At 42.4% G+C, this 26,475-nt stretch overlaps 1 protein-coding gene across 2 annotated transcripts in view; it reads left to right on the top strand.

Annotated features, from left to right (window-relative positions):
- Positions 1–26,475, top strand: part of CDH13 (cadherin 13) — a 665,580-nt gene that overhangs the window by 299,411 nt on the left and 339,694 nt on the right. For both annotated transcript variants that reach the window (XM_083626042.1, XM_083626043.1), the window contains exon 4: positions 22,546–22,662. In XM_083626042.1, the coding sequence (XP_083482168.1) occupies positions 22,546–22,662 (117 nt within the window). The remainder of the gene's footprint in view (positions 1–22,545; positions 22,663–26,475) is intronic.

Here is a 26,475-nt window from a genome sequence, read left to right as displayed (position 1 = left end):
AAGGTCTTAGGTTCAACCTCTGACATCTCCTGGTATGGTTTGCAAAAACACTTATCTGAAACCCTGGAGAGCCACTACCAGTTAATGTAGTGCTGAGCTAGATGGACCAATGGTCCGACTCAGTTTAAGGCAGATTCCTCCTTTTTTTATGTGTGGCAGTAGAACATAGGGAGGAGCCCTCTCAACCATTGCCTTTCCTAATCTGGTGGTGGCGTAGGTGGGGAGGGATATAAAAAGCAGAACTGTGCAAGTAGACACTTATTATTTGAATGGTTGTCTCTGCTGACGTCAGTGACCTGAATCCAATTCCCAGAATGGTTTAACAACTCATCCCTCTTTCCAATGAACTTTGAGAAGATGGGGCTTAAAAAACAAACACACACTTGAGCTTTCTTCCTCGCCTGCTATTCAACTTGCTTGGTCAGGTTTTGGTTTCTGGATCACAGCTGTGTTCAGCTATAACCCCCAAGGCACAACCACAGTGATGTGGGAAGCTCTGAGCCACTCAGGAGCCCCTGGGCGGTGGAATCTGTGAGTTCTCCAACTGTTTTATGCCATATCAAGCTGCCACAGGGGGTGGGATAGGATCTGACAGCTATGTTCCACATAAAGCGATATGCAGCATGGGGGAAGAATGGAGGGGGAGAGAACATTTCCGAGGTGAATCAGCAACAGTATTTGTTTCTCATTCGTATAAAAGTTGCAGAAAATAGCTCTCAGACATGTGCCAGGACTTTCTTGAGGTTAAATCTAGCTGGGAGCTTCATGGGGGTGAATAGGAAAGAAAGTTCAGAGCAATATAAGCAGTGTAAACAGTATGTACAGCCATCCAAGAAGGTTTGCTGGAGTAATTGACATGACCTAAGGTGACATCCTCTCTGTCTCTTTTTCTTTCATCTACAACACAATGTGACAGTATTTTTTCTCCACCAACAGTATTTATCTCTGTGTTGCTGCTGTGTGTGCATGTTGCTTGCTGCATGCATTTGTGTGGATGTGTGCATCTGGGGTAGTTAATAATGTGCCCTTCAGATGTTATGAGCCCTAGCCAGCATGGCCTATGGTAATAAGAACATAAGAAGTTTGTGCTAGATCAGGGCAGTTTCCCATCTAGACTAGCATCCTGTTCTCACAGTGGCCAACTAGTGGGAAACCACAAGCAGGACCCAAACACAATATCACACTCCCTTCCTGCAATTTCCAGCAGCTGATAATCAGAAGCATCACTGCCTCTGACTGTGGAGGCACCACTACAGAGGCATTGTGGCTAGTGACCATTGATAGCCCTCTCCCCCATGAATTTATCCAGTCTTCTTTTAAATCCACCCAAGTTGGTGGCCATCAGTGCATCATATTGGAGTGAGTTCCATGGTTTAACCATGTGGTCTGAGCTGATAGGAATTGTAGTTTGGTTGGCACCAAGTTGGCTGCTATTACTATTTATTAAATTTGTATACCACCCATCACCCACAGATCTCCACAACATAAAAATGCAAGATAAATAGCACAAAACGCATAACAAAAACAAACCAATAATCTCCCCTCCCCTCCCACAAACTCATTTAAAAGGGTATTGGATGTTAATCAGCCAAAGGCCTGGCTTAGGATACTGGGGACATGCTATGTGGTTGGAATCAATATGGCCAATGTCTGTCTAGCTACCTCCATGAGTGACTGCTGTTGTATGTTTGTGGAACATGTGCTGTGTGAAGTGGAGTCCAAATTAGCTCCCTGCTGAGACTGGTGATGTCTAAACTCCCCTTAGCTGAATTTGAAAATGGCTCAAGAGCTACATTCACTTTTGTAGCTATCAGAAGCAGGAAAAACAATTCATTTCCCTCCTTAGAGTTCAAAAAAGACATGTAATAAGGACTGGTGTCAGGAGTCACCACCCTCTGGCACAGGCATAGGCAAACTCGGCCCTCCAGATGTTTTGGGACTACAACCCCCATCATCCCTAGCTAACAGGACCTGCGGTCAGGGATGGTGGGAATTGTAGTCTCAAAACATCTGGAGGGCTGAGTTTGCCTGTGCCTGCTCTGGCACTTGCTAAGGCCTATGCAGCAGTTGCCAACCTCTAGCTCAGCAATTCCATTTACCTTTGGAGAGCTCTCAGAACAATCTAATTCCATCCCCTCTAGACAGAGATGTGATCAAGGCTGGTGTTGAGGTCAACAGTGTCAGACATGATAGGTCAGCATCATCAGGCTCCATCCACCCTGTTGGGATGTCCTGCATGCTTCCAGCCAAAGAATGCATACAACAGATACTTATTACTTTATTGTCAAAGCAAGCACTTACGGCAGCTCCTACAGGGCTCCCAATACACGGGCACACATATTCTAGTGCCTGGGCAACTGTTCCCAGGTTGGTGCCCTACAGAGAAGGTGTGGCAGCATGGGCGGCCACACTCCTCCACCAACTTATGTACCCTCCCCTGACGGGTTGTGCTCATGCAACTGGAAATTTCTCTGCGGAAGTCATCACTGCTCTTCCCACTTCAAGCTTCTCCTGGTTCTAGGAGACACCAGGGCAGGGAATGGAGGGCATTCTCCCAATCCTGCCCTGATGAGCCTTTTCTTCCTCCTCTGTTGTGTCCTGTGCCCCCTTCCATCCCTGATAGCTCCAACCCCTCCTCTTGCCCAGGCTCCTGCCTCTGAGGTGGCACAGAACCCCCCCAAAGCACTGACTCCCTCTCCTAGTCTGCACCTCCCTTGCCTGCAGCACACTTTTGCCAGAGCCCTGCCAGTCCCTGACATGGGGCCTACTACCAACCACTAAAGCCTCCTTGACATGGTCCTCCATGCTGATGTTATCTGCTCATCTGTCTTCACCCAGTGACCAAACAATGACAGGGGGAGCAGCAGCTGCCTTTGCTCTCCTTGAACTTGGCCCTTTGGGGAGCAGGTGTGGATTGGGTCCAGTGAGGAAGGCAACTGAATAGGCAGCAGCAACAGTGGCAAAGAGAAGGAGACTTTATTCAAGGAGGGGGATCCACTGGAAACACGGCTAACTAAAAAAAGATGAAACAACAACCCTGGAACTTGCACGGTGCATAATGTTCTTATACTATATTAGATTGTTTATAATTTCATCTATTGCTTTTCTGAATTACTGCTTACACAGAGCTAGACAAGTGACTGAAAGGAAGGATTTGTAAGACCCACTGGTCTCTGGGGCCTTAGAAATCCTCTTTTGGACAGTGGGTCTTTGTTTAGCTCCACGGAAACACTAATTAGTGTCCAATATTATGACTAAAAATGGATTTAAGTTTTAATCATGTGCAGGAACTCGTTTGTTTTTATTCCAGACTGCAAAGGAGCTTTTGGGACTGTCATGTTTCATTGGTTGTTTTGTCTTGCCATGTTCAAGACAGATATTTTGCTTAATATCATCGGGCCTTTCTGGTTACAACTGCAGCAAGCAGGAAAGTGAAAAAAGAACAGCAATAGGCAGCCCAGGAAGATCACATAGGAAAAATGGCATCTGTTCCTAGGTACCATTTGGCTGCTTTTGCAAAGAGCTATTTAAAATAATAATAATCATACAGTGGATGTTAATTAGGATTGGCAAATCTGTTAATTCTGGATGTTTCTTATTTTTCCAATCTTCAGTTGTTTACATTTCTACATCAGTTTGTGATGTTTTTCGCTTTAGTCCTCATGAAAATTTATCAGCAAATTTTTCCTAATATAACATTCAATAATTAATTTAACTTGCTGGATTCTCTTTTATTTATTTCTGAATCTCTTTTATTTATTTATTCTTCTTTTTTACAAAAAGTAACTCCAAATGACCTACAACAATACCTGTGTTATTTGTCTAATATGCACATTTTCGCAAAGCATTTTCCCCTAATATAATGCATTTTTTTCCTTTTTTCTTTTCACGTGTGTGTGTGTGTGTGTGTATCTCACAATAGCTGGATGGAAGACTGCATTGCAAAATTCAGAGAAGTGCATATTTTGAAGGATGGCTCTGTTTCCAATTATGTATTAGTTCAGAAAGTGTGAGTTGTGTGAGTTTAGCTTTAAATGCAGAGGGAATAGAATTTATCCCCCATCCCTCGGATGCTATAGAGATGCATGGTGTAAGCATTGCTGAGAAAGAACCTGGTGAATTTGACTAAACTCTACGAAAGACTGTTAACATTGGCTTGCACATTCCTGGCAGTTGCAAGTTAGACTTCTAAAGTTTTGCTGTCAGTGTTAAATCATCAAGAAAGATTACTCCAGGTAACTCTTCCACAGCTCCCATCAATAATGCCTGGCCGAGCTCCGTCCTTTAGAGACTTAAAATTTACAGTGAGCCTAACATGCTTTTGTGGCCACATAATTATTTTTATTATGCTCTGTGGCGGTGTTGGCTGCCAAAAGAGGTTGTCCTAAAATCCCAATGTGACAAAAATCAATTTTCAGATGCAAATTAGGGTGCCATAGGTGACATTTTTCATACCCAATAAATTGCTTGTCTGTGGCTTTGAACTAATGGCCACATAAACAAGAGAGATTGGTGGTGAGGCGTTGCATTATAATATCTACCTATGTGACTTGTGCTACACCAAACTACAAAGGACCTCACAAGGGTTGCTGTATTCTTTCCTACATTCTCCCTCTAAATTTAGCCTGCATGTGAATTGAATCATCTCTCCTGTCCCTCCAGAACAGCCTAACACAACGTTGGCTAGATGCTGTTGGACTTCAACCATCATCATCTCCAGCCATCATGGCCATTGGTCAAGGACAATGGCAGCAGTAGTCCAACAACATTCCCCCAAATTTGGGAAGGTTGCTTTGGGCAGGGTTGGAGGAAAACTCAGGTTGAATGCAGCCTTCCATGCTTTGCTATATGCCCCTCCTCCTTAGCCACACCCACCCTCAGCAGACCACATCCTTCACTGGCCTGGATTCATACCCTCCTGGAGTGTTTTTGCCTGGCTGGAATGTGTCTTTGTACTCTGGTAATGCTCCTTGCTTTAATGGAATGAGCACTGAAGTGGGGGGGGGGACTAGCCTACTGTACAAAGGCAAATTGTAACTTTATCATTCCACACATCATTAGAATTCAAATACTATGATCCAACTCACTGCTATGTTCGCTTGTGTTTGGTCCAGAGGTTGCAGCTAACACAGAATGCAGCAGCCTGGCTCTTAATGGAGCATCCCATGAACCTCTGCTTAATGACCTGAACTGGGTGCACACAGCCAACTTCAATGCCTTATTGTCAAATCTGACCCTCCTGACCTCCCACACCTTGCACGTCTTTGCTTTAACTCTGATAATGTCTCCTGCTTGTCTGAATGAAGGATAGAGAGGTGTGTGTAGAAACCAGCCCACTGTACATAAGTAAAATTCACCTTAATTCCTCCACCTACATTTGCCTCTGGCCCTGCCCATGACTGGCATGTGCCCCTAGATGGCTGCCCTTCTGGAACTGCAGTCTGGGGGTAAAAATGTTTCCCCACCTTTGCTACAGAGCCTTGCTTAGCCCTGATCCTCAATCTTTCTTTCCCTGTTAACTGTACTCTCAGTGACACCCTCTGTCTGGCACAATTTTTTGCTTCTTTGTTCAATGCCGCTCTCCGTGCCTCTCGCTGGAAAGCTGTCTTCAAAGAAAAAAGAAACTTGTCTTTGTTACATTCCAGGAGATTTCACTGAGAAAAGCCTGAAAAGGTACGTCGTGACAAGATATCATTTGAAGCCCCCTTGAGGATGGCTGATGTGATGAGCCAGCTTGGTCTGAGTAACTTTTGATTCAAATGTGTAATGTAGAGAACAGAAGTGGCAGTATGAAGGAGGGCTTGGTGATGGTGTTTCTTTGGAATCCAATATTTTCGGAGGCCTGCCTCGGATATAAAGATCTAAATGCCTTTGAAACTCAGAAGGGGGTGAAAAAAAGGGAAGGGGAAGCAGAGTGTCTGAAATTTTAAAACAGAATCTCTTTATTACATTCGCCTGTTAGGAGATGAACCAGAAATACTGGATGCTGCAAAGTAACTTCAGTCTTTACTGTATTCATTATCTGCCCACGAGTGACAGGACTACTTCCCCTTCTCTCTGCCACCATGCACACTCCTGGTTTAAACCTCTTTCTAATTAAGAGGCCATAATAAGCACAAAGGGATAACTCTTGATTAGTTATCACAGCTGTGTTTCCCTGAATTGCAAACACAACAGCTTGGATACTAGGCTACAGGGGAAACGTCTGCTTTTGTTGAGCCACAACAACATAACTCATCTTCTTGTGGGTGAAACACACTCTACAGCATGTGCACCAAAAGAACTGAGTCCATCCTGGGAGGGGTGTTACTGCTACCTGTGATTTTGTCTTAAAACAAGAGCAGCAATAGCAAAACAGAATCAAAATTCTAAATAATCTCATTTAAATAAAGAGGGAGAAAGCTGGGTGTTCAGCTATTGTTGAAACAAATGAAGCTGCCTTATGCTGAGTCAGACCAATGCCTCATCTAGCGTAGTATTACCTACACTGACTGGCAGCAACTCTCCAGGATTTCAGAGAAGTTTGTCTCCCAACCCTACCAGGAGGTACTGGAGATTGAACCTGGGCTGCAAGACAGATGCTCTACCACTGATATATGGGGCTTCCCCTTATAGATATCCATCCTGGGCTTTTTACTTCTCTGAGTGGCAACTGAGTTTTACCAGTTGCTGCTTTGAAATGGGGATTGGGAGAAGTGAGGCCCATTTCCCTTTCAGGTATTTGGGAAATTCCATCCAATGCTCCCGCCATTCTGCAATGTAAAGCAGATGTAGAGGTGGAGAAGGACATAGAAAAGGTACAACAACAAGGAAAAAGGTGCTGTCCCACCATCTATTGCTTGCATACTCCCTTCTTGACTTCTCCAATCATTTCCTACTTGGAGAAAGGAAAAGGTACTAGAGATGGAGCACATGATAGTGAGAATAGTTTCTCATTGGCCAACAAACCACCAATGACTGACGAGCTAGTAATTGATGAATGAGCACCTGGGTGGGGGGAACAAATGCCAGTTGTGGCTACATCAACAGACATGACTTTCATCTCTGAGTAGCAGCCTGCAGTTGAGCTATGCACAAGGCAGAGCTTCCTACATGCACATGTTTCCATCTGGGCAAGCTAGAGACAGGAATCATTACTGTTTGCCAGCCAGGCAGAGAAACTGGAGCAGGGCCAGTGAAAGGTGTGACCTGAGAAGGAGGAAGTGTGGCATGGGGAGAGTCTGGAGGGCCACATTTCCTCTCTAGGTCTGAGGTTTACAATCTCAGGAGCAATATGAAGAAGGTGGCTGCTATGAGTTGAGAGCAGTCACTGCAACAAATATTTTTATGGGCAAATGGTTCCAGGCAATGCCAAGTGAATCAAATGATACATATGATTTTCTAGCGTACACTCGCCCTATATGGCAGAGAGAGCACCTTTGTTAAAAAAGAAGGAAGGAAGGAAGGAAGGAAGGAAGGAAGGAAGGAAGGAAGGATCTAATTCAAAGACTCAACTCCCATCTTCCCTGCTGGTTGGGACTGATGAGAGTTATAGTCCAAAACAGCTAACAATCAGTTATTATGATCAACAGACCTGAAAGAAGAGCAAAAAGAAAATCATATAAAGCAACATAATCTTAAGTACAGAGGAAAATACAAAAGAAAATGTCTATATAGTATGCATGTACACAAGATAGCAAATGGTCTAAGTTGCCCCCTGCAGCTTTGCATGGTTAATTATCCGCTTGTTCTCACTGTCTCTGATAAAATTTGGCCACTACTGATCACACCTAATGTATCCTCCTAGTTTGAAAACATAGGAAAAGTCAGAAAAACAAATCTGTCCATCCATCTAGCCAGTCTTCCTATCTGATCTGCTCACTGGGTTGCCTAATTTGCATTCTGCCCTATTCAATTATGAATGTTTCTGCTGCCAACATCAACCATTTTTAATTGTGAGGGGGTCTTTGATGCATGCTTTCCTTTCTTGAAACACCCTGAACAGTTGTCTGGTTCCAAACCATCCAGTGTCTGCCTTTTAAGCAGATGAAATACAAACCAACAACTCTTGTTATCTTGGCTTTTCCACTGCAATAATGAAGTATCGCAGACTCATAAAAGCAAACCATTTCATGTTTTGCTTATGCCACTCCAATGGGCGAGTTGCATGGGATGGTCCAGCTTTTCCTCTTTCCCACAGCAGCTCCCTGATGAAGACCGGCGGACAGAATTTTGGGCTGTGAACCAATGTGTACTCCACCCTGTTCTCTTGGCAAGAGGTGTAGAGATGGAAAATATGGAGAGTGATGTTCCCTTTCCTTTAAAGGGCATGGCAAAACATTCCCCAAGCCAGCTGTGCAGTCCAGCAATCTGGATGCCCGAATAACCTCTGGCTCATTTATTGGAAATATTTTGCAAATAGCTATGTGGCAAGCACTCAGGCTGAGAAACATAGAGTTATGCAGTCCAAGATCTCTCTCTCCATCTGCAAATCAATTGTTTATATGCTCAGTTTACTTGTGATTATATTTGGAAAGGTTCAAAGTTGAAAGCAACTTTACAAATTGTGCATGTTTTCTAGACCACAGTCCCAACAGAGGGACCAGTATCAGTTGCACGATACATTTTAACTCATAGTTACTCAAATGTTTGTGCACTTTTGGCTCCGTCTAAACTAACTTTGTCCCCTGAGCCTATCATTGCCCAGGTAGCTCCCTCTTCAGCAAGCAAAATGTGCAGATTCCTCTCATGTACATGCATGCTGTTCACACCTATCTATGTAAATCAGGGGTCACCATGGTGGTGCCCTCCCGATGTTGGATTACAGGTCTCATCTGGCATGGTCAGTTTTGGGGGATGTTGTGAGCTGTAGTCATCTGGAGAGTTCCACCTTGTCTATCCTGGGTGTAAAAAATCTATGTATTATGGTGCTAAACTTGTCTTACACTGGCATTAGAAGAATAGAGTATCTCCGACCTCTTCCTAGGCCTAGCCAGCCAGAGAAGACAGGGGTAGATACAGTTGCTGTCACCAGGAGCTTCCATAGATTCCCCTTTCCATGGTTCTGGCATGGAAGCTATGCTGACTATAATGCTAAACCTCTGTGACTGGAATGAATGTGCCCATCTGCTGCAGGTCTTTGTACACACAGTGGTCCATTGGTTTAGCTTGGCCAATAGATAGCTGGATAATGATAGGCATGCTCAGTATGGAAAGTGTCACATGAACATCATTACTGTTCCTCTTATGTTTCTGAAATGTATAGATCAATTGGGCTGTCTTAATACATTTCTCAGTGGAGCACTGTTCATGGTGTTATGCTGGGAGAACCTAGTTTATTTGCTACCAATGCACGGTTATGTGGTACATTATAGTGGTACATAGTAGCTTGTACTTCAAAGGTTTCAGAAGAAGTCACATGCCCCACCCAGGCAACCTCCATCCAGGCAGAGCTTAGATTTGCAGCCAGACTGTAGCCTGTGCTTTCAGAACAAACTAGGCCAAATCCGTTATCTTGCTTACCTTCACAAATCCTTAAAAGCAGCCAGTCTCTGAGCCCATCTGCAGCTCCTTGGGCTTACTCTGAATGGAAGAACCTACAATCTTAAACTGTATTCAGATTCCCATTTACTGTGCCCTCCCTGAATTTCCAGGGCTGGGCTTTTAATCCATTTTCACACACCATTATCCTAAATGGATATGTATCCTATATTTTGTGATAAGGTAGCACTGTTTATGATGTGTCCTTTCTCACAACAGCTTCACGCCACTTGGAGTTCATGATAAGCCATGCCTAATTTGTTTCTAGCCAAGGTGTAAACACCTTTGCATAAGGTTAACTATATCCCCATCCCATCAGTGCCTGGTGTGTTCACAACAGAAGCAGATCTGACACTAATTAAGCCCTGATGATAGGAACAGCTGGGGGGGGGAGGGAGCTGTGAAACACACCATGGAGATGGACAGGAGCTCCACTGTGCCTAAGGCAGTAATGTGAACACACTCTTAGTCACCAACTGCCCATGGTCAGAAGAAACAGCAACATCACCTTGTGTTTGTGTACATAAACACCAACATATTTCTAGTCATAGTATACATTTCTCTCCCCTTCCCAGTTCATAAGGACCCAACAGCCATGCTGTTTACTGCTATCTGTTTAGAGATCTCCTCCCATTGGAAATACCTCAAAGTTTCATCTCTGATGGGATGGCAAGGGAAAGTTTGGGATCTGGCTTTTTCTCAGCATCTAGCGCAACACAGAAAGGTTGTTAGAGATCAAACTAAACATGATCATTTTGACAATGTATGGCTCCCATACATGAGCTATGTAAATAGAAGTGAAGTCAATGTCAGACCTCCAGCCACTCCTGCTTATTTATGGAGAGGCTATGTCATGGCCAATTGAAGCCTTAGCAAAGCATTCAATGATTTAGTTACTTGCTGCCCCCTGCTCAGTTTTCCTTCTTATGTGTGACTGATGTATGCACTCTACGGGTTTTGCTGAAGTTGATCAATGCCATTTTATTATTATTTCTTAAAAATCTACTCCCTAAAATTCATAATGTACATTTGTATGGATTTTATTTCTAAGACACTTAGGGAGTCAGTCTTGGTTGAAAAGCTGGGTCTAAATAAATACATTTAGCCTGCATATCACATTCTCAACAATTTGAGAAGCAGGTTGTGTCTGAGGATCCTCCATGGAGCAGTTTGGTTGCCCACATTTGTTCCTTCTTTGGCAGAGCAAGTGCATAGCAGAGAGAGAGAGAACATTTTAAAAATGCAGTCAGGGTAGAGGAGAGAATTCTGAGTCAGGAAATATATTCAATGATACACCATTAGGCATTTTAGCACTGTGAGAAATGTTAATGCATAGCAGGCACATGGGATTTGATGCTCAGGCTGGGGCTTAGCATTGCTCATGGCAAAAGACCAGTCTTCTTCTTTTTTTGAAAAGGACTTAGAAAATGGCATAGTTACATAATCTGCCCTAAAATAACTTTTTTTTTCTTTTTTAAGGAAGAAGCTCCACGAGTTAGAGAAATTCTGTCTGCATTGCAGTCCATGTTTAAATCCAAGAAATCATGGGTTACAAATTAGTTTAGCATAGTTACAATCTTGGAAGCTGGAGATACTGTCTCATTCTGTCTCGTTCACACATCACCGTCTTGAGGGGCTGGGAGCTGGGGGCACTGTCATACAGTGGTTCCGCTCCTTCCTCCTGGGCCGTGTTCAGAAAGTGGTGGTGGGGGATGAGTGTTCAGACCCCTGGGCTCTCACTTGTGGGGTGCCTCAGGGTTCTGTCCTCTCCCCCATGTTTTTCAACATTTACATGCAGCCGCTGGGAGAGATCATCAGGAGGTTTGGGCTGGGTGTTCATCAGTATGCGGATGATACCCAGCTGTACCTCTCTTTTAAATCAGAACCAGTGATGGCGGTGAAGGTCCTGCGTGAGTGTCTGGAGGCGGTTGGAGGATGGATGGCGGCTAACAGATTGAGATTGAATCCTGACAAGACAGAAGTACTGTTTTTGGGGGACAGGAGGCAGGCAGGTGTGGAGGATTCCCTGGTCCTGAATGGGGTAACTGTGCCCCTGAAGGACCAGGTGCGCAGCCTGGGAGTCATTTTGGACTCACAGCTGTCCATGGAGGCACAGGTCAAATCTGTGTCCAGGGCAGCTGTTTACCAGCTCCATCTGGTACGTAGGCTGAGACCCTATCTGCCTGCGGACTGTCTTGCCAGAGTGGTGCATGCTCTGGTTATCTCCCGCTTGGACTACTGCAATGCACTCTACGTGGGGCTACCTTTGAAGGTGACTCGGAAACTACAACTAATCCAGAATGCGGCAGCTAGACTGGTGACTGGGGGCGGCCGCTGAGACCATATAACACCGGTCTTGAAAGACCTACATTGGCTCCCAGTACGTTTCCGAGCACAATTCAAAGTGTTGGTGCTGACCTTTAAAGCCCTAAACGGCCTCGGTCCAGTATACCTGAAGGAGCGTCTCCACCCCCATCATTCTGCCCGGACGCTGAGGTCCAGCGCCGAGGGCCTTCTGGTGGTTCCCTCATTGAGAGAAGCAAAGCTACAGGGAACCAGTCAGAGGGCCTTCTCGGTACTGGTGCCCACCCTGTGGAACACCCTTCCAGCAGATGTCAAAGAGATAAACAACTACCTGACATTCAGAAGACATCTTAAGGCAGCCCTGTTCAGGGAAGTTTTTAACGTGCGATATTTTACTGTATTTTTGGTTTCTATGGAAGCCGCCCAGAGTGGCTGGGGAGGCCCAGCCAGATGGGCGGGGTATAAATAATAAATTATTATTATTATTATTATTATTATTATTATTATTATTATTATTACTAATATAAAACATGCAGGTCCCATTGATGAAGAAAAAATGTCAGTTACTCACAGCTTCTTCATATTTAGAAGAATGTCTTTGGATTCTAAGCTCACATGGTAGGAATCAGTTTTGTTAGGAACCATGTTAGGAACCATGAAGGGGAGGAGTCTATAGGGTTCCGTAAACAGCAATTGGTGAGGTGGTGAGCATTCTGTTTGCAGACAGTAATATGAAGAGGAGACTTTCCAGGTTCCTTCCCTCCCTTCACCACCTCTTGTAGCGATCAAGAACCATTCACCTAAGCAAGGACTCAAGTGATTAGAACACAGCAGGTGCTAAACCCATCCCTGAGCTTATCTTTGTGTTTTGTAGCTGGAGTTCATTAACTTGTCAGCACTGATTCCTTTTGAGCAATGTGGAGAAATGAAAGCGGTGGGTGGGTATGGAGGAGAAAGATGATGAAGCAAATCAATACAGGCTCTTAAGCAAGTGCCCTGCTTTGAGTCTGAAGCCATGCAGATGCAAGCTCAAAATGGTTGCATCATGACATTATAGCATAGGTTAGTGGTTTTCAGAGTCTGGTCCTAGGAAGCTTGAGATTCTTGGGTTTGCTCATGAGCAGGGGTGGGTGGAGGTAATTACTTCCCTGAAAGGCAGCTTCACATGCACTAGCTATTTATGAGAGACGGTCCATGTCTTCTATTAAGTTGGACCATTCTCGAATGATGAGGGTGAAGTTTTTGTTAGGAAAAACGCCGGGAAGGCCACCAACTTCCCAAGACACCGGGGCGGCTCTCCCAGTCATTCTCTGGTTGTAAATCTCCCTCAGTCCAGAGAGACTGGCGATAAGCGACCCCTCCATCCTGAGAGGAGCACATTTGTCTTCTGGCAACTCATTGCAGAAGAAAGAGACAGTCAGTAGCTCTAAACTACTTCATTTTACAGTCTATATGCAAAGAATCCATCAGCGTGTCTGTGCTCTCTCAGCAGCAGTACAGAAAAGCATCACACACAGAAGTGAAACTAAAGTTCCAGCAGTATTGAGACTTCCTGTCTCATGCTCTCAGACACTCACATGATATAAACAACATAGTGCTACATACTGGAGCAGCACGGGTGGATAAAAATCCTAACAGTTTGGATAAAAATCCTAACAGTTTTCACATGCTTGAGAATTGCATCCAATTCTGAGAAAAGAATTAAATAAAAAATTGTCCAGTAGCACATTAGAGACCAACTAAGTTTGTTCTGGGTATAAGCTTTTGTGTGCATGCACACTTCTTCAGATACACTGAAACAGAAGTCACCAGACCCTTATACTGTATATAGTGGGAGGGTGGGGTGCAGTTTTTCTCAGAAGGGTAGCAGGAGATGGGTGATGGACTCTATGGGTATGGTAAACCTGTTGACAACTGTTAATGACTACAATTAGTCCTACAGGAAAAAGCAAGGGATAGTATGCAGATGACCAAAAATAGCTTTAGCATATGTAAAGAGACAAGAATGCAATATCTCTATTCAGACTAGGTCTCTCCATAGTTTTCAGTTTAGTAATAAGTTGTAATTCAGCAACTTCTCTTTCAAGTCTATTTCTGAAATTCTTTGGTAATAAGACAGCTGCTTTGAGATCCTGTATTGAAGATCGTGAAGCTAAGGCTCCAATACTTTGGCCACCTCATGAGAAGAGAAGAGTCCCTGGAAAAGGGAAAAGACCCTGATGTTGGGAAAGATTGAGGGCACAAGAAGAAGGGGACGAGATGGTTGGACAGCGTTCTCGAAGTTACAAACATGAGTCTGACCAAACTGCGGGAGGCAGTGGAAGACAGGAGTGCCTGGAGTGCTGTGGTCCATGGGGTCACGAAGAGTCGGACACGACTAAACGACTAAACAACAAAATTGAATTTCCTGGGAGATTGAGGTGTTCTCCTACAGGCTTCTCTGTCTTGTGATTCCTGATGCCAGATTTATGTCCGTTTATCCTTTGGCATAGGGTTTGGCCTGTTTGTCCAATACAGCCTATCTCAATCAGATAAAAAAAATAATATTTTATTTTCTTTCTTTCTTTTTTTAAAGAGTAGTTTTGTTGTAGATCTGCAAAATTGCCCAAAGAGTAGTTTGCAGTACATATGGAAGATTCTTCTCATGCATATGTTCTAAGAAAATATTAAAGAAAGCCAAATGATTATTTGGGTGCATTCTAATATGGGAGATATTGCATTACTTTTCCTGATTATAATGCTAGTGGTTCTGTGCCATTTTCTAAGGTTCCTTTCACATTGCAGTTCCTGTTGCGTCATAGAACTGTGGCTTTTTGACAGATAGACTGGCATGTCACACTAAATTTAATTCACACTAGTGGACATTCTGTGAGACAACAATGAATGTCATTGGACAATGTCATCCCTCCTCCACCCTTTCTGCACATGTGTGCTCCTGTTCCCGCATAATGCTCCCGTGAAAACAGCAAATGCATATTTCAGCCCCAAATTTCTTCACTTTGCGCCCACATTTTCTGGGTTAAGGGAGCTGGAAATTGATTGTTTTCTGGAATCAAATCATGTGGAAATGAATAGTAAACATGCACTACCTTCCATTAGCTTACAGGAAGTGGCATCCACATCATGTGGAAGTTCAAATGTAATGCAGAAATTAACAGTTAACCGAACATCAGGGAAATGGAATAAACTGTGTGAACAAAGCCTTCAAGGAAAATAAAAGCAAGAGTCTTCTTTGCACATCCCTGTTGGAGTACGTCTGCAGTGAAGCATCCATCTCCCTGGCCAAGCCTTTGCATCTGGCCAGCATGTTATCCAGACTGCGTGATGCAAAGTTGCACCCAATCTCTTTGCCAACATTTGCCCTTATTTGTATCCCCGAGCAGAATTGCTAAGCTCTTAGCACCAAGCAGTTAATGCCCGTTAATTAATTTGGATAGAGGAGTAAATGTGTGAAGTGTGAAGTGGATTGATGCACTTACATTTCCTAGCTCTTTGGATTCTGTTTCAGAGTTTAGCTTGTTTCAAAACAAGCAGTTTGGCCTTGGCCTCCTTCTATGTGAGCATTTTGTCTTCATCACGGACCACCACTTCAACTGTCAGCCCTGGCAGGCTTGGCTTAGAGTGGGAATACAGGAGCACCGTGATGAGCATTCATTCCTTACGACCCTCATCTCAAAGGTTGTTTTTGGCAGATGCCAGTGGCTAAAGTAGAGAAGGTCAGGATCCTCTCTCGATTACTAGACCTCCTTTACGACTCGACATTCAGACTGCAGCATGGAGGAGTTCGAACAAGAGCTCTTCCACTCAGGGCCCTTTTCAGAGAATGCCTATGAACTCTGACAAAATGAGCCTTTCACAGAAAATTTGACATTTGTATGCATTGCAGTGAGCATGCTTAAAAGAAACAGCATTAAGTTTGTGGCTGGGATGAAATGAACTTCAGGGTGCAACGAACACCAGTAGCGATGGTATCCTACTTGAACACACACACACACACACACACACACACACACACACGATTGGTTCAGAAGACCCTTCTTTGAATAAATGATTTATTCCACAATCTGAAACACACTTGCAAGGGAGCAAACACGATTGAATACAGCAGTACTTAATTGCCAAGTATCCATATATCAGAATGAGTTTTTATTTAGCAGTGTTGCCAGATTTTGCATTTGCTGGCTCGGAAATAGCCATCTCAGTGGTTTGAAATATTTGCCCCAAATATGAGACACAGGCTCTATGAGGTTGTTTCATGCCAAATCAGCCCATTGGTCCATCTAGTCCAGATTCGTCTGCTTGGACCAGCAAAGTCTCTCAAGCAGACGTAGGTCTTTCTCAGCTGTACTACATGGAATCTTTTTAACTGAGGGGGATGGATACTGAACCTGAGCTCTGATGAGGCCAACGGATGTGCTCTGCCACAAGAGTTGTGACAAAGCACCAGCCCCATCTTCCCTGCCCTTTCCACCATCTGTACAAAGAAGCTGTGTGTCTCATCCCTTTTTGTCAATTCCTGGGCATAATACTGTGCAAAAACAGACTCTGCCAAATAAGTGAGAGAGAAAATGAAGGGCAGGGGGCATAAATCACTGCTATTACTGGTTGAGTTTTAGGGTACTAAAACTGATTTTTCACCAAAGGCAGGGAGCTGAGTGCACCACTGTGACTTCAGGGATACAATCGTTCACTTCACCTCACCCGTCTAACCTGCAAGTTGATGCCACTTGTTATATCTTGCTGTGTTCCTTTGTTTAGAGATGGGGATATTTCTGGTCGCAAGCTATCCATCGAACACCAGAAGGAATTTGCAAAGTGCACCCGCTGCGTGCATGAACTTCTCTTCTCATTATATTTGTTTAAAGTGGCTTCCCTGTGCACAGATGCCAGCAGTGCATCAATAGACCCAGATGGATCATTTTTATTTCAGCACAGACCTAGACTACCAGGGCCCTGTATGGCAGAGCCAATAAAATATCTAAAAGTAATTTTTACATGCTGCACTATTGCTTAAGGGAAACGAGAAATTGCTTTTGTGCTTCATTCTCATAATGGAATGAGATCCATATTGGACAATGCACACACATTTATATTTACTTTTTAAACATATATATATATGTGGGTGGAAGGCACAGTCAGTTTATTTATATATGACATTCTCCAAATATACAGGTGTGCTCAAAGTGGTTTGCAAAAACACACACATGTACAATAGGACACACCTTACTTTGTAGTTTTGTTTTAAAGTTTTTAAATATTGTGTAATATTGCATTTGAATATGAATGTTGTGTTTTAATTATTCTACCCCAACCTGGGGCTTTAAGGTGGAGGGTGGGAAATTAATTGCAAGAAGAAGAAGAAGAGTTCAGTTAAAATATATTCAAAGGAAATTCATTAGCATAAAGCTTACCATGAAGTCAGTTAACAGTCTCCCAAAGTTGGCCTAAAGGAGGGGTGTCAATAACAATTATTAGATTCCCCCATTATAGTGAATGGGGTCTAGAGGACTTCATTGTCTACATAGTAATGCAGTAAGGTAAAGGTAAAGGGAACCCTGACCATTTGGTCCAGTCATGGCTGACTCTGGGGTTGCAGCGCTCATCTCGCTTTATTGGCCGAGGGAGCTGGCGTACAGCTTCTGGGTCATGTGGCCAGCATGACTAAGCCGCTTCTGGCGAACCAGAGCAGCGCATGGAAACACTGTTTACCTTCCTGCCGGAGTGATACCTATTTATCTACTTACACTTTGACCTGCTTTCGAACTGCTAGGTTGGCAGGAGCAGGGACCAAGCAACGGGAGCTCACCCCGTCGCGGGGATTCAAACCGCCGACCTTCTGATTGGCAAGTCCTAGGCTCTGTGGTTTAACCCACAGCATCACCTGCGTCCCTAGTAATGCAGTAACAGGTTGCATTTTTAAAAACACTGCGCAGGAGGTGGGGGGTGGCCTGAGAAGAGTCCCAAAGGACCTGGAGGGCTACATTTGTCCTGCTGGCCCGAGCTCCTCACCACCACCCTGCATTTCATTTCATTTATTTATTTTATATAACCCACCTTTCAGCGATCATGGAGCCAAAGGCATCATACATGTGCTTCCAAGGTGGCCACCCATTCAAGGACTGTCCCAGACCAAACACAAACCCAGACCTGCTTAGTGTCATCAAAGGAGCAGCCTCATGCACTTTCAAACCATACCCTGTGACCATCTCCTTACTGTCTAATCTATTAGAATTTCCAAGAAATGTTTCTAAATAATCTCTAAACTTCTGGCTCTGGGAGATACTTCACTGGGACATATGGAGTCAAGAAGCAAAGAGAATTTATCTGAAAGCCAGTGCTAACATTCCCAGTGAGGAAATTCATTGCTGTGGTATGTTTTTTCAGGGAAATAACCTATATCTACAGTTTAAGGAAAGAATATGAGAGCGTGAAACTGATTGACTGATCACATTTCTTTCTCCAGAGCTTCAGACAATGAAGCTGCTTGGAAACTAATGAATTTGAGCTGAAACTGCATTCTATTGAGATGTATGCGGCCATGGCATTATGACTAATGGCATGAGACTGACAAGATGTAAATCATTTACTGTGCTGTGTAATGCTCAAGTCTCATTCAGCTTGCCTTACAGATATGAATCATTTTTAACTAGACTAGGGAATGCCCCCACAAAACATTGATTAAGGGTAGAAAGATCTGAGATCCTGACCTACGTTTTATAACAAAGTATGCAAACACCTGGAGTGATTCCAGTTGACATTTTGGTTGGTGAGATTCCATGACAGAATCCTAAAAATAAGCTGGATTTTACTGCTCTGTGACCATTGGACCACCAGAACCATTAGATGCAAAAACCTTAGAACATTCAGAAATGGGTGGAAGATTGTTGTGCCATAGAAAGAATCATTAGAGACTTCACTCTCTTAAGCATCCTGTGAATGGAGACGGACCATCTTACTAACATGTGTCTGATCTGCACGTGTGTGTGTTTGTGTGTATCCCCAAGACTTCTGTGTATCTCTGTTGGGACTCAACTTCAGATTGCTTATTGTAGTATCTGGAGCATCAAAGTAACAGATTGTTTGGATGCCGTCTTTCCATCTTTTATGACATGGGTGGCTAATGGTAGTGCTCTGGAATACACTCATCGGATCCAGACACCATGGCCCTTGGGAACTGGATTCTAACATATGGAGGATGATCGGTTAACCACCCCTGCTTTATGGCTAGCCTTCTCCTATATCTGTTGGGAGTTGTAATTCAGTAACATATGGAGGGCTGAAGCTTCCCCAAACCTGTTTTAGAGGATGGTCCAGAGTCCTTCAACTAGTTCTAAAAGGGCAGAATCTTTCAAATCTAATTAATTATCAAGTTTATTTTCTTATCTTGGAGGGGTATGGGGAGGGCTGGGAGTGTGAGGTGATTGTACCTGGGTAAGATTTCTGTAGATAGGTCTGAATTTATTTATTTATTTATTTTTTTAAAAAAACCTTTATTCATTGATCTGAGATTTATTTGAACAGCTGTTCTTTTTGCTCAGTTATGAAGCCCGGAGCACTGCAGAGTCTTTGAGAGGGCTGTTAATAAGAACAAAGATTTTTAATGATTTGGCAAACATTTTTGAAAGTATTAACTGCCAATATAGAGTCTATGATAACAATCAAGTGGTGCTTGGGATAATTTGTACTTGGCACACTTGACAGATATTAATTATGTCCGACAGGATCCGTGTGAACTCCTGGCAGGCAGGGAAGGTATTGCGACACAGACAAAATGATTTCCCAGTCATCCAATACAAAATCCTCCTCTGGAACTGCAGTGATAGAATGTGTGTGTGTGTGTGTGTGTGTGTGTGTGTGTGAGAGAGAGAGAGAGAGAGAGAGAGAGAGAGAGAGAGAGAGAGAGAGACTGGTCTATCTAGCTTTCAGGTTGGTACAGAGAAGAAGCAGGTGCTGAAGAGTCCTCCAGAAGTAATTTATCCAAATCATAGTCTTTCTTCCAGAAGCAGGGGAAATGGCAAATATTGTCTATACTGACTGGCAATGGTCCTCTAGGGTTTCTTGCCTCTCTCCCTCTGTATCACTAGTCTCCCATTCTCCCTCTCCTGCCAGTGGGCACCACAACCTGCTGGGCCCTTCCCTGGGATCGTCTTCTCCCCATTCTGTGCTCCCCCAGGCTCATCCTGCTCCTGGCTCTGCCAGCCCCTGACATCCCACACATGATGTTAGCTGTAGAGCAGGTGGGCATGGTTTGGTTGAAATGGCATTGTGGGTCAAATGAGGAGGTCTTGAATGATTAATTAAGCTCCCTAGCCCTGTTGTAGACTCTTCAACTAACATCATGAATGTTAGTTTCCACTTTGCAATTTCATGGGTTTTTTGCTTGCAGCCATTTCATAAACTTATGGGGAAGGAGCCATGTTCCTGCCCCAGATCTACACAATCAAACCTAATATATAGCTAATCAACATGGAACACAGCTTCCTGGTCAGCCATAATAGGTTACCGATTGCCACGCCAATGATGGTTCCAACTCTTATTGTGACAAATAGGCAACGGCCCAGCTGTCTGACTCATACCCATGACGGCTTCTAATGAAGTTTTCCTTGCTAAGACTAATGGTGTCTGCTACCAGGAAGTGGCCAGGTCATTCATTCAAATTTTGAATGTGTTAGGATCCCAAAGGGACTTTCCCCAGCAAAAAATAAAACAGAATGGAAAATTCTACAGCAAGGGGAAAAAACATTATGCCCAAGCAGCATTCCACTTTAGATGGACCTTAAATCTGTTTAGTTGGAGTCCACAAAAACAATTTCTGTGTCACTGTGAGCATAAGCCATGATGACAGACAAGTTATTGCTCATATTCGGTAGGAAATCAAACACCTTGATACTATGGTGTTGGAGTGAAAATGTTCCTTTTGAAAAGTGCTATGTGATTAGCATGATAGTCAAAGGATATGTGTTTATAGTGTGTGCAAAATGTATGAAGATACATTGAACCATTAATCTGTCTAGTCTAGATCTGCAACTCTCCAAGATATTAAAGGGGCCTTTTTCAGCCCTCTTAATTGAGACTTTTTCCTCTGCCAAATTTGGAGTGCTAGGAATTGAATGTATGTACTCTTCCACTGAGCTATGCCCCTTGACTTTTGATAAGATTTGTGTGGGACATAGGTCCTTGGTATTTTGGGTAATACCAAAATTTGGGGGATTTTGGGTAAATTTTTGTCATCACTTATGCTGGTGCTGCAATCTTGTTTAGGTAATTAGTATTGCATACATGTAAATGGTCCTGGATTGACTCCCAGGAATCCACAAGGGTGGATGTTGTTGTTGTTCCTACTGTTTTTAATACAGAAGTCTGATTCATGTAAGTTGACACATCAACTGTGTGTTTTTGCATGTGTGTGGACTCTCTCTCTCTCTCTCTCTCTCTCTCTCTCTCTCTCTCTCTCTCTCTCTCTCTCTTACACACACACACACACACACACACCTCCTTGGAGAGAGTGAAATTAAAAGGCAAAGCATTGCAGTGCTCAAGATCCTCAATATCCCATACAATGAAAGGCCAAAGAACCAAGGCAACTGTCTGAGGATGGAGGCAAATTCAGTGTTAGCATGAATCTTTCATAAATAATGGAAGGTGATATATAATGGCAAGAGAAGATTGTGCCTGTGCAGTTCTCCTGACCAGTGGTGTAGCTAAGGTTGGGTTTTGGGGCTAAAGCCCAGCACCAGGATCTAGACTAAAATAGATATGCTGGGGAACATATATGCAAATGTTCAGTGCTGGTTCTCTCTGTTTCTCTTTTTCTAGTCATAAATTTAGTTCTTCATGTTTCTGGAGCCCTTTGTGATTATTATTTAAAAATAAATCTCATAGAAATTTGTCAGTGTTTTGGTGCGAACTTCTGCTAATAAATATATTTCTGCATGCATATTTGACTAATATACACATTTCTGCAAGCAGTTTCACCTAATATAATGCATTTTTGTATGTTATTCTCACTAACATATGCATTCATATGCACACTTTCTCATAACATATGCATTTATGTGCACATTCTTTTGACTGGAGAAGCACATCTGTTCTGAGTAGAATTAGCATTGGATCCAACCCTTGCTTCAGAAAGTAATGGCAAGTTCCAACATACAATGTGGGGCATCATTAGACTTCCTCTTCTGAGACATCCTGATACATGAACACCTATCCAGGATGCAGCCAATACCAACATTCTGTGTTCCTGCAGGCACAGTTGTACTCTTACTTCAAAATTGTGACCCACACACTTCTGCAATCAGATCAAACAGGCTGACAGTCTCAGTCACTTGTGCTGGCATTTCTCTTTCCATACCTTCCTTCAGCAGAAATGGAGAGCTGCTAATATAATCACTACTGCTTTCTTGACACAATGTGGTTATAGGGATGCAAGGTGAAGCATGAATTATCTGTCATTATTGACATTCTCATAAATAGGCCGATCCTGAAGATTTCACTTGAAGAAGCTTAATAATGATCTTCATTAATCAGAAGCCTGATCCTGTGTCTTGAACTAACAATACTTCTACAGCTAATGAAGGTTGAGAAAGTCTATTAGTAGGACTCTGGCTCATGGATGCTTTTATTCAGAAGTAAAAAATATGTGCAAGATGGATAATAAATTATGCTGTCCTAAGAAGCCTTGGGCTAATTAATCTCATTATTCTTTCCTTCTTTCTTTAGGAAATCTTTAAGGCAGAAGGCAGCCTTGGAATTGTAAGGCAAAGAAGGTCCATTGTGGCAACTCCAATCTTAATTCCTGAAAATCAGAGATCTCCATTTCCAAGGCCCGTGGGCAAGGTGAGTGATAAAATCTGCTGGCCTTAACCTAAATTGATTGTAACCATTTGCCTTTGCAGAGTTATCCATGGCCACCACCAATGTGATTGAGTAGATCTTTTTTTTTTTTTAGTGTATTTGGATTAGTGGTGCTTCTGAATTTCCGCCAGCCCAATTTATCTCTGAATTTTAAAGTACTGAATGACCCAGTCTTATTTTCAGAGTGAAATCAGTGCATTAGAATCCTCTATCTTATACTTATACCAAAATGCTGGGAAGAACATGTGCAAGAATAGTTTGCTGCAGATTTTATTTCCTTCAATTTATTCATAACTTCTATCACTTTCCCTGCTTTTCTGGTTCTAGTTCAGTGGTAGCGTATATGTCTTGCATGCATAAGATCCTAAGCTCAATTTCTGGAATCTAGGACGAAGAAGTATCCCAGTGTGAGTTACTGGAGAGCCACCCAAAACCATAGTGGTCTAATTAGTACAGTGGAATTCCTTGTGTTAACATGTAAATAAATAAAATACTCGCTGGGGCCTCCGAACCTGAATCTTTTTAAAGATAACTATGAAAAATGTTGGTCAGAAGTGAAAAAGGACTTAGAAATATGGTCAAATTTGAAGCTTTCCTTGCTAGGCCGTATTGCTGCTATAAAAATGAATGTATTGCCAAGAATGTTGCTTCTGTTTCAATCACTGCAAATTTTGGACAAAATGGACTGTTTCAAGAAGTGGCAGAGAGATATCTCTAGATTTGTCTGGCAGGGCAAGAAGCCCAGAATAAAATTTAAAATACTAAACGATGCAAAAGAAAGAGGTGGATTTGCCCTGCCAGACCTCAAACTTTACTATGAGTCAGCAGCATTTTGCTGGCTGAAAGAATGGCTGCTTCTTGAGAACACAGACATTTTGGATTTAGAAGGTTTCAATAATGTATTTAGGTGGCATGCATATTTGTGGTATGATAAGGTCAAAGCACATAAAGCATTTAAAAACCATATTGTCAAGAAAGCATTGTACAATGTTTGGATAAGATATAAAACCCCAAGGTGGTTATCACCGATGGAAGCAAAGGCTCAGAAAAAGCTTAATATGGAGGCCAAATGGCCGAAATATTGGGAGATCTTGGAACAAGAAGGAGATAAATTGAAATTGCAGAGTTTTGAGAAACTAAAAGACAAAGTGCGAGATTGGCTTCATTATTATCAAATAAGGGAGGCTTACAATCTGGACAAGAAAATTGGCTTCCAGGTGGAAAAATCAAAATTGGAAACAGAACTGTTAGATCCCAAAACTAAGATATTATCAAGAATGTATAACTTGCTGTTGAAATGGAATACTCAGGATGAAACGGTGAAATCTGCTATGATAAAATGGGCACAAGATGTTGGACATAACATTATGTTTGCTGACTGGGAACAGTTATGGACCACAGGTATGAAATTTACGGCATGTAATGCCTTAAGAGAGAATATTATGAAAATGATATACAGGTGGTACATGACACCAGTCAAGCTTGCAAAAATCTATCATTTGCCCGATAATAAATGTTGGAAATGTAAAGAAAATGAAGGTACATTCTTTCACCTCTGGTGGACGTGCCCAAAGATTAAGGCTTTCTGGGAGATGATTTATAATGAAATGAAAAAGGTATTTAAATATACCTTCCTGAAGAAACCAGAGGCCATTCTCCTGGGCATGGTCGGCCAATTGGTGTTAAAGAAGGACAGAACTTTTTTTATGTATGCTACAACAGCAGCAAGAATACTTATTGCAAAGTATTGGAAGACACAAGATATACCCACCCTGGAAGAATGGCAGATGAAGGTCATGGACTATATGGAACTGGCGGAAATGACTGGCAGAATCCGAGACCAGGGAGAAGAGTCGGTGGAAGAAGACTGGAAGAAATTTAAAGACTACTTATATAAATATAAGTTAAATATAAAATTAATGAATGTTAGAATGATGTCGGAATGAAGTTAAGTGGTTTTAGCGGTAATGCCATAAAGGAGTATGTAAAAATGGTCTGTTATTAGGTGAGAATGCGAAGTTATAATACAGTAAGGTAAAGGATTAAGATAAAAACAAGGAGGGAAAGGATTTGCTGAATTAACCAATTGAACTGGAATACAAGAAAGGGAGGTGTGAGGACGTCAGGGAAACAAGCAAATGGAAGACAAGACATGAAAAGATTGATATGTTTTTAACTGTTTTTTCTTCTTCTTTCTTTATTTTTTTTCTATATTTTTCTGTACTTTGTATCTTTTCTTTTCTTTTTTCTTTTTATTACATTGTAACTCTTTTTGAAACTTTAATAAATATCTTTTTTTAAAAAAGTAAATAAATAAAATAAAATAAATAAATAAATACCACCACTACAAAAAAGCAATATTGATGTAACTACATGCATGCTGAATTCCTTTTGTGTGCTGGCTTACCATCATCCACTTGTAGTTGTGCATCATGATTAAAACTACAAAAAGCCCTATTCATGTGGTTGTCTAGCTGGCTGTGTTAAATTCTTTTTGAATTTTGTTTTACTGGTCATAGGAGTTCATGTGAACATCAGTAAAACACCATACAAAAAGAATATTGATCTAGTCCTAGGTATGGGCTCACCAAAATGGTTTTTTTGCAGTGTTTTATATGCGGGCATCGGTAATGTGGAAGATTAAAAAAAATGGTGAGGTGAAGGGAAAACTGCAATTAACTGCATGTGTTTCAGTACCAAAATTGATTTTAGAAATTCTTTCATCAAACTGGAATAAAGGAGAAGGTAAAACATCGGCAAAAGTGAGTCTACAGAATAATAAATAAATGGAATGCGATAAATTGACTCTTGCCTTATTTTGGAGAGAGAAGCCTGGTGTTTGTTTGTGGAATGGATAGATTTTTTCATTGGAACATCTAATTTGGTACAGAAAGTAATTTCCACTAATTGAGATGGGTTCCAATTGCCATATCTAAAGCCACACTAGCACACTTACCTCTAAAATTCCTATATGTGGTTGCAATGGTTTGTGTTTTCAAGATGTGGGGGGCAGAGTTCTTGTGTGCACTAGAGCACTTAACAGATTTGTAAGAAGGAATTGTTTTAAATATATATGCACATCTGGCAGTGAATATGGGAAGGTGCCTCATTTGACCTTTTTCACAGTTGCATTACATTTGAAGGGCAAAGCACTTATGAGATGTTTATCAGCAGCTCTATATTCATCCACCACAACCCCCCTCCCTTTTTGTCAAATTCAGGAAAAGGTTGCTTGGAATACCCTTAACATTTCAAGTGGCAAACTCAGCCCTTGAATCACAATACTTATTGTTGGATCAACTGAATCAGATGCGGGCTAGGGTGACATTGCAACATTGCCATACTTAAATAGCTGAATGTAATAGGGAAGAGTTTTAGACTTGGTTATTTCTGTATTCAGTAGGATTTTAACCCTGTTGCATGTTACATTGCTGTGAGAGCTGGTGGACTTTAAGAACATATGAAGCCCCCTGCTAGATCATAAAGTATTGTTTTCCAAGAAGAGCTGAAGACAAGAGGTCTTCCCCCTTGTTGCTCTACCCCAGCCACTGGTACTCACCAACATTCCTCTTGATGTGGGTCCCACTTGGCAATTGGTTTAAACTAGGGTTTAACCTAATTTGGGTCTCCAACTGTTTTTGGACTACAACTCGCATCATCCCTAGCTAGCAGGACCAGTGGTCAGGGATGATGGAAATTGTAGTCCAAAAACAGCTGGAGACCCAGGTTTGGGAAACACTGGTTTAAACTGTCTTTGTACATAAAAAAAAGACCACGAGCCCTGCTCAGTCAGGT

The sequence above is a fragment of the Podarcis filfolensis genome, assembly GCF_964270895.1.
Source record: "Podarcis filfolensis genome assembly, chromosome: 8".
Classification (NCBI taxonomy): domain Eukaryota; kingdom Metazoa; phylum Chordata; class Lepidosauria; order Squamata; family Lacertidae; genus Podarcis; species Podarcis filfolensis.
The sequence above is the reverse complement of the archived record's forward strand: the minus strand, read 5'-3'. Positions and strand labels throughout refer to the sequence as shown.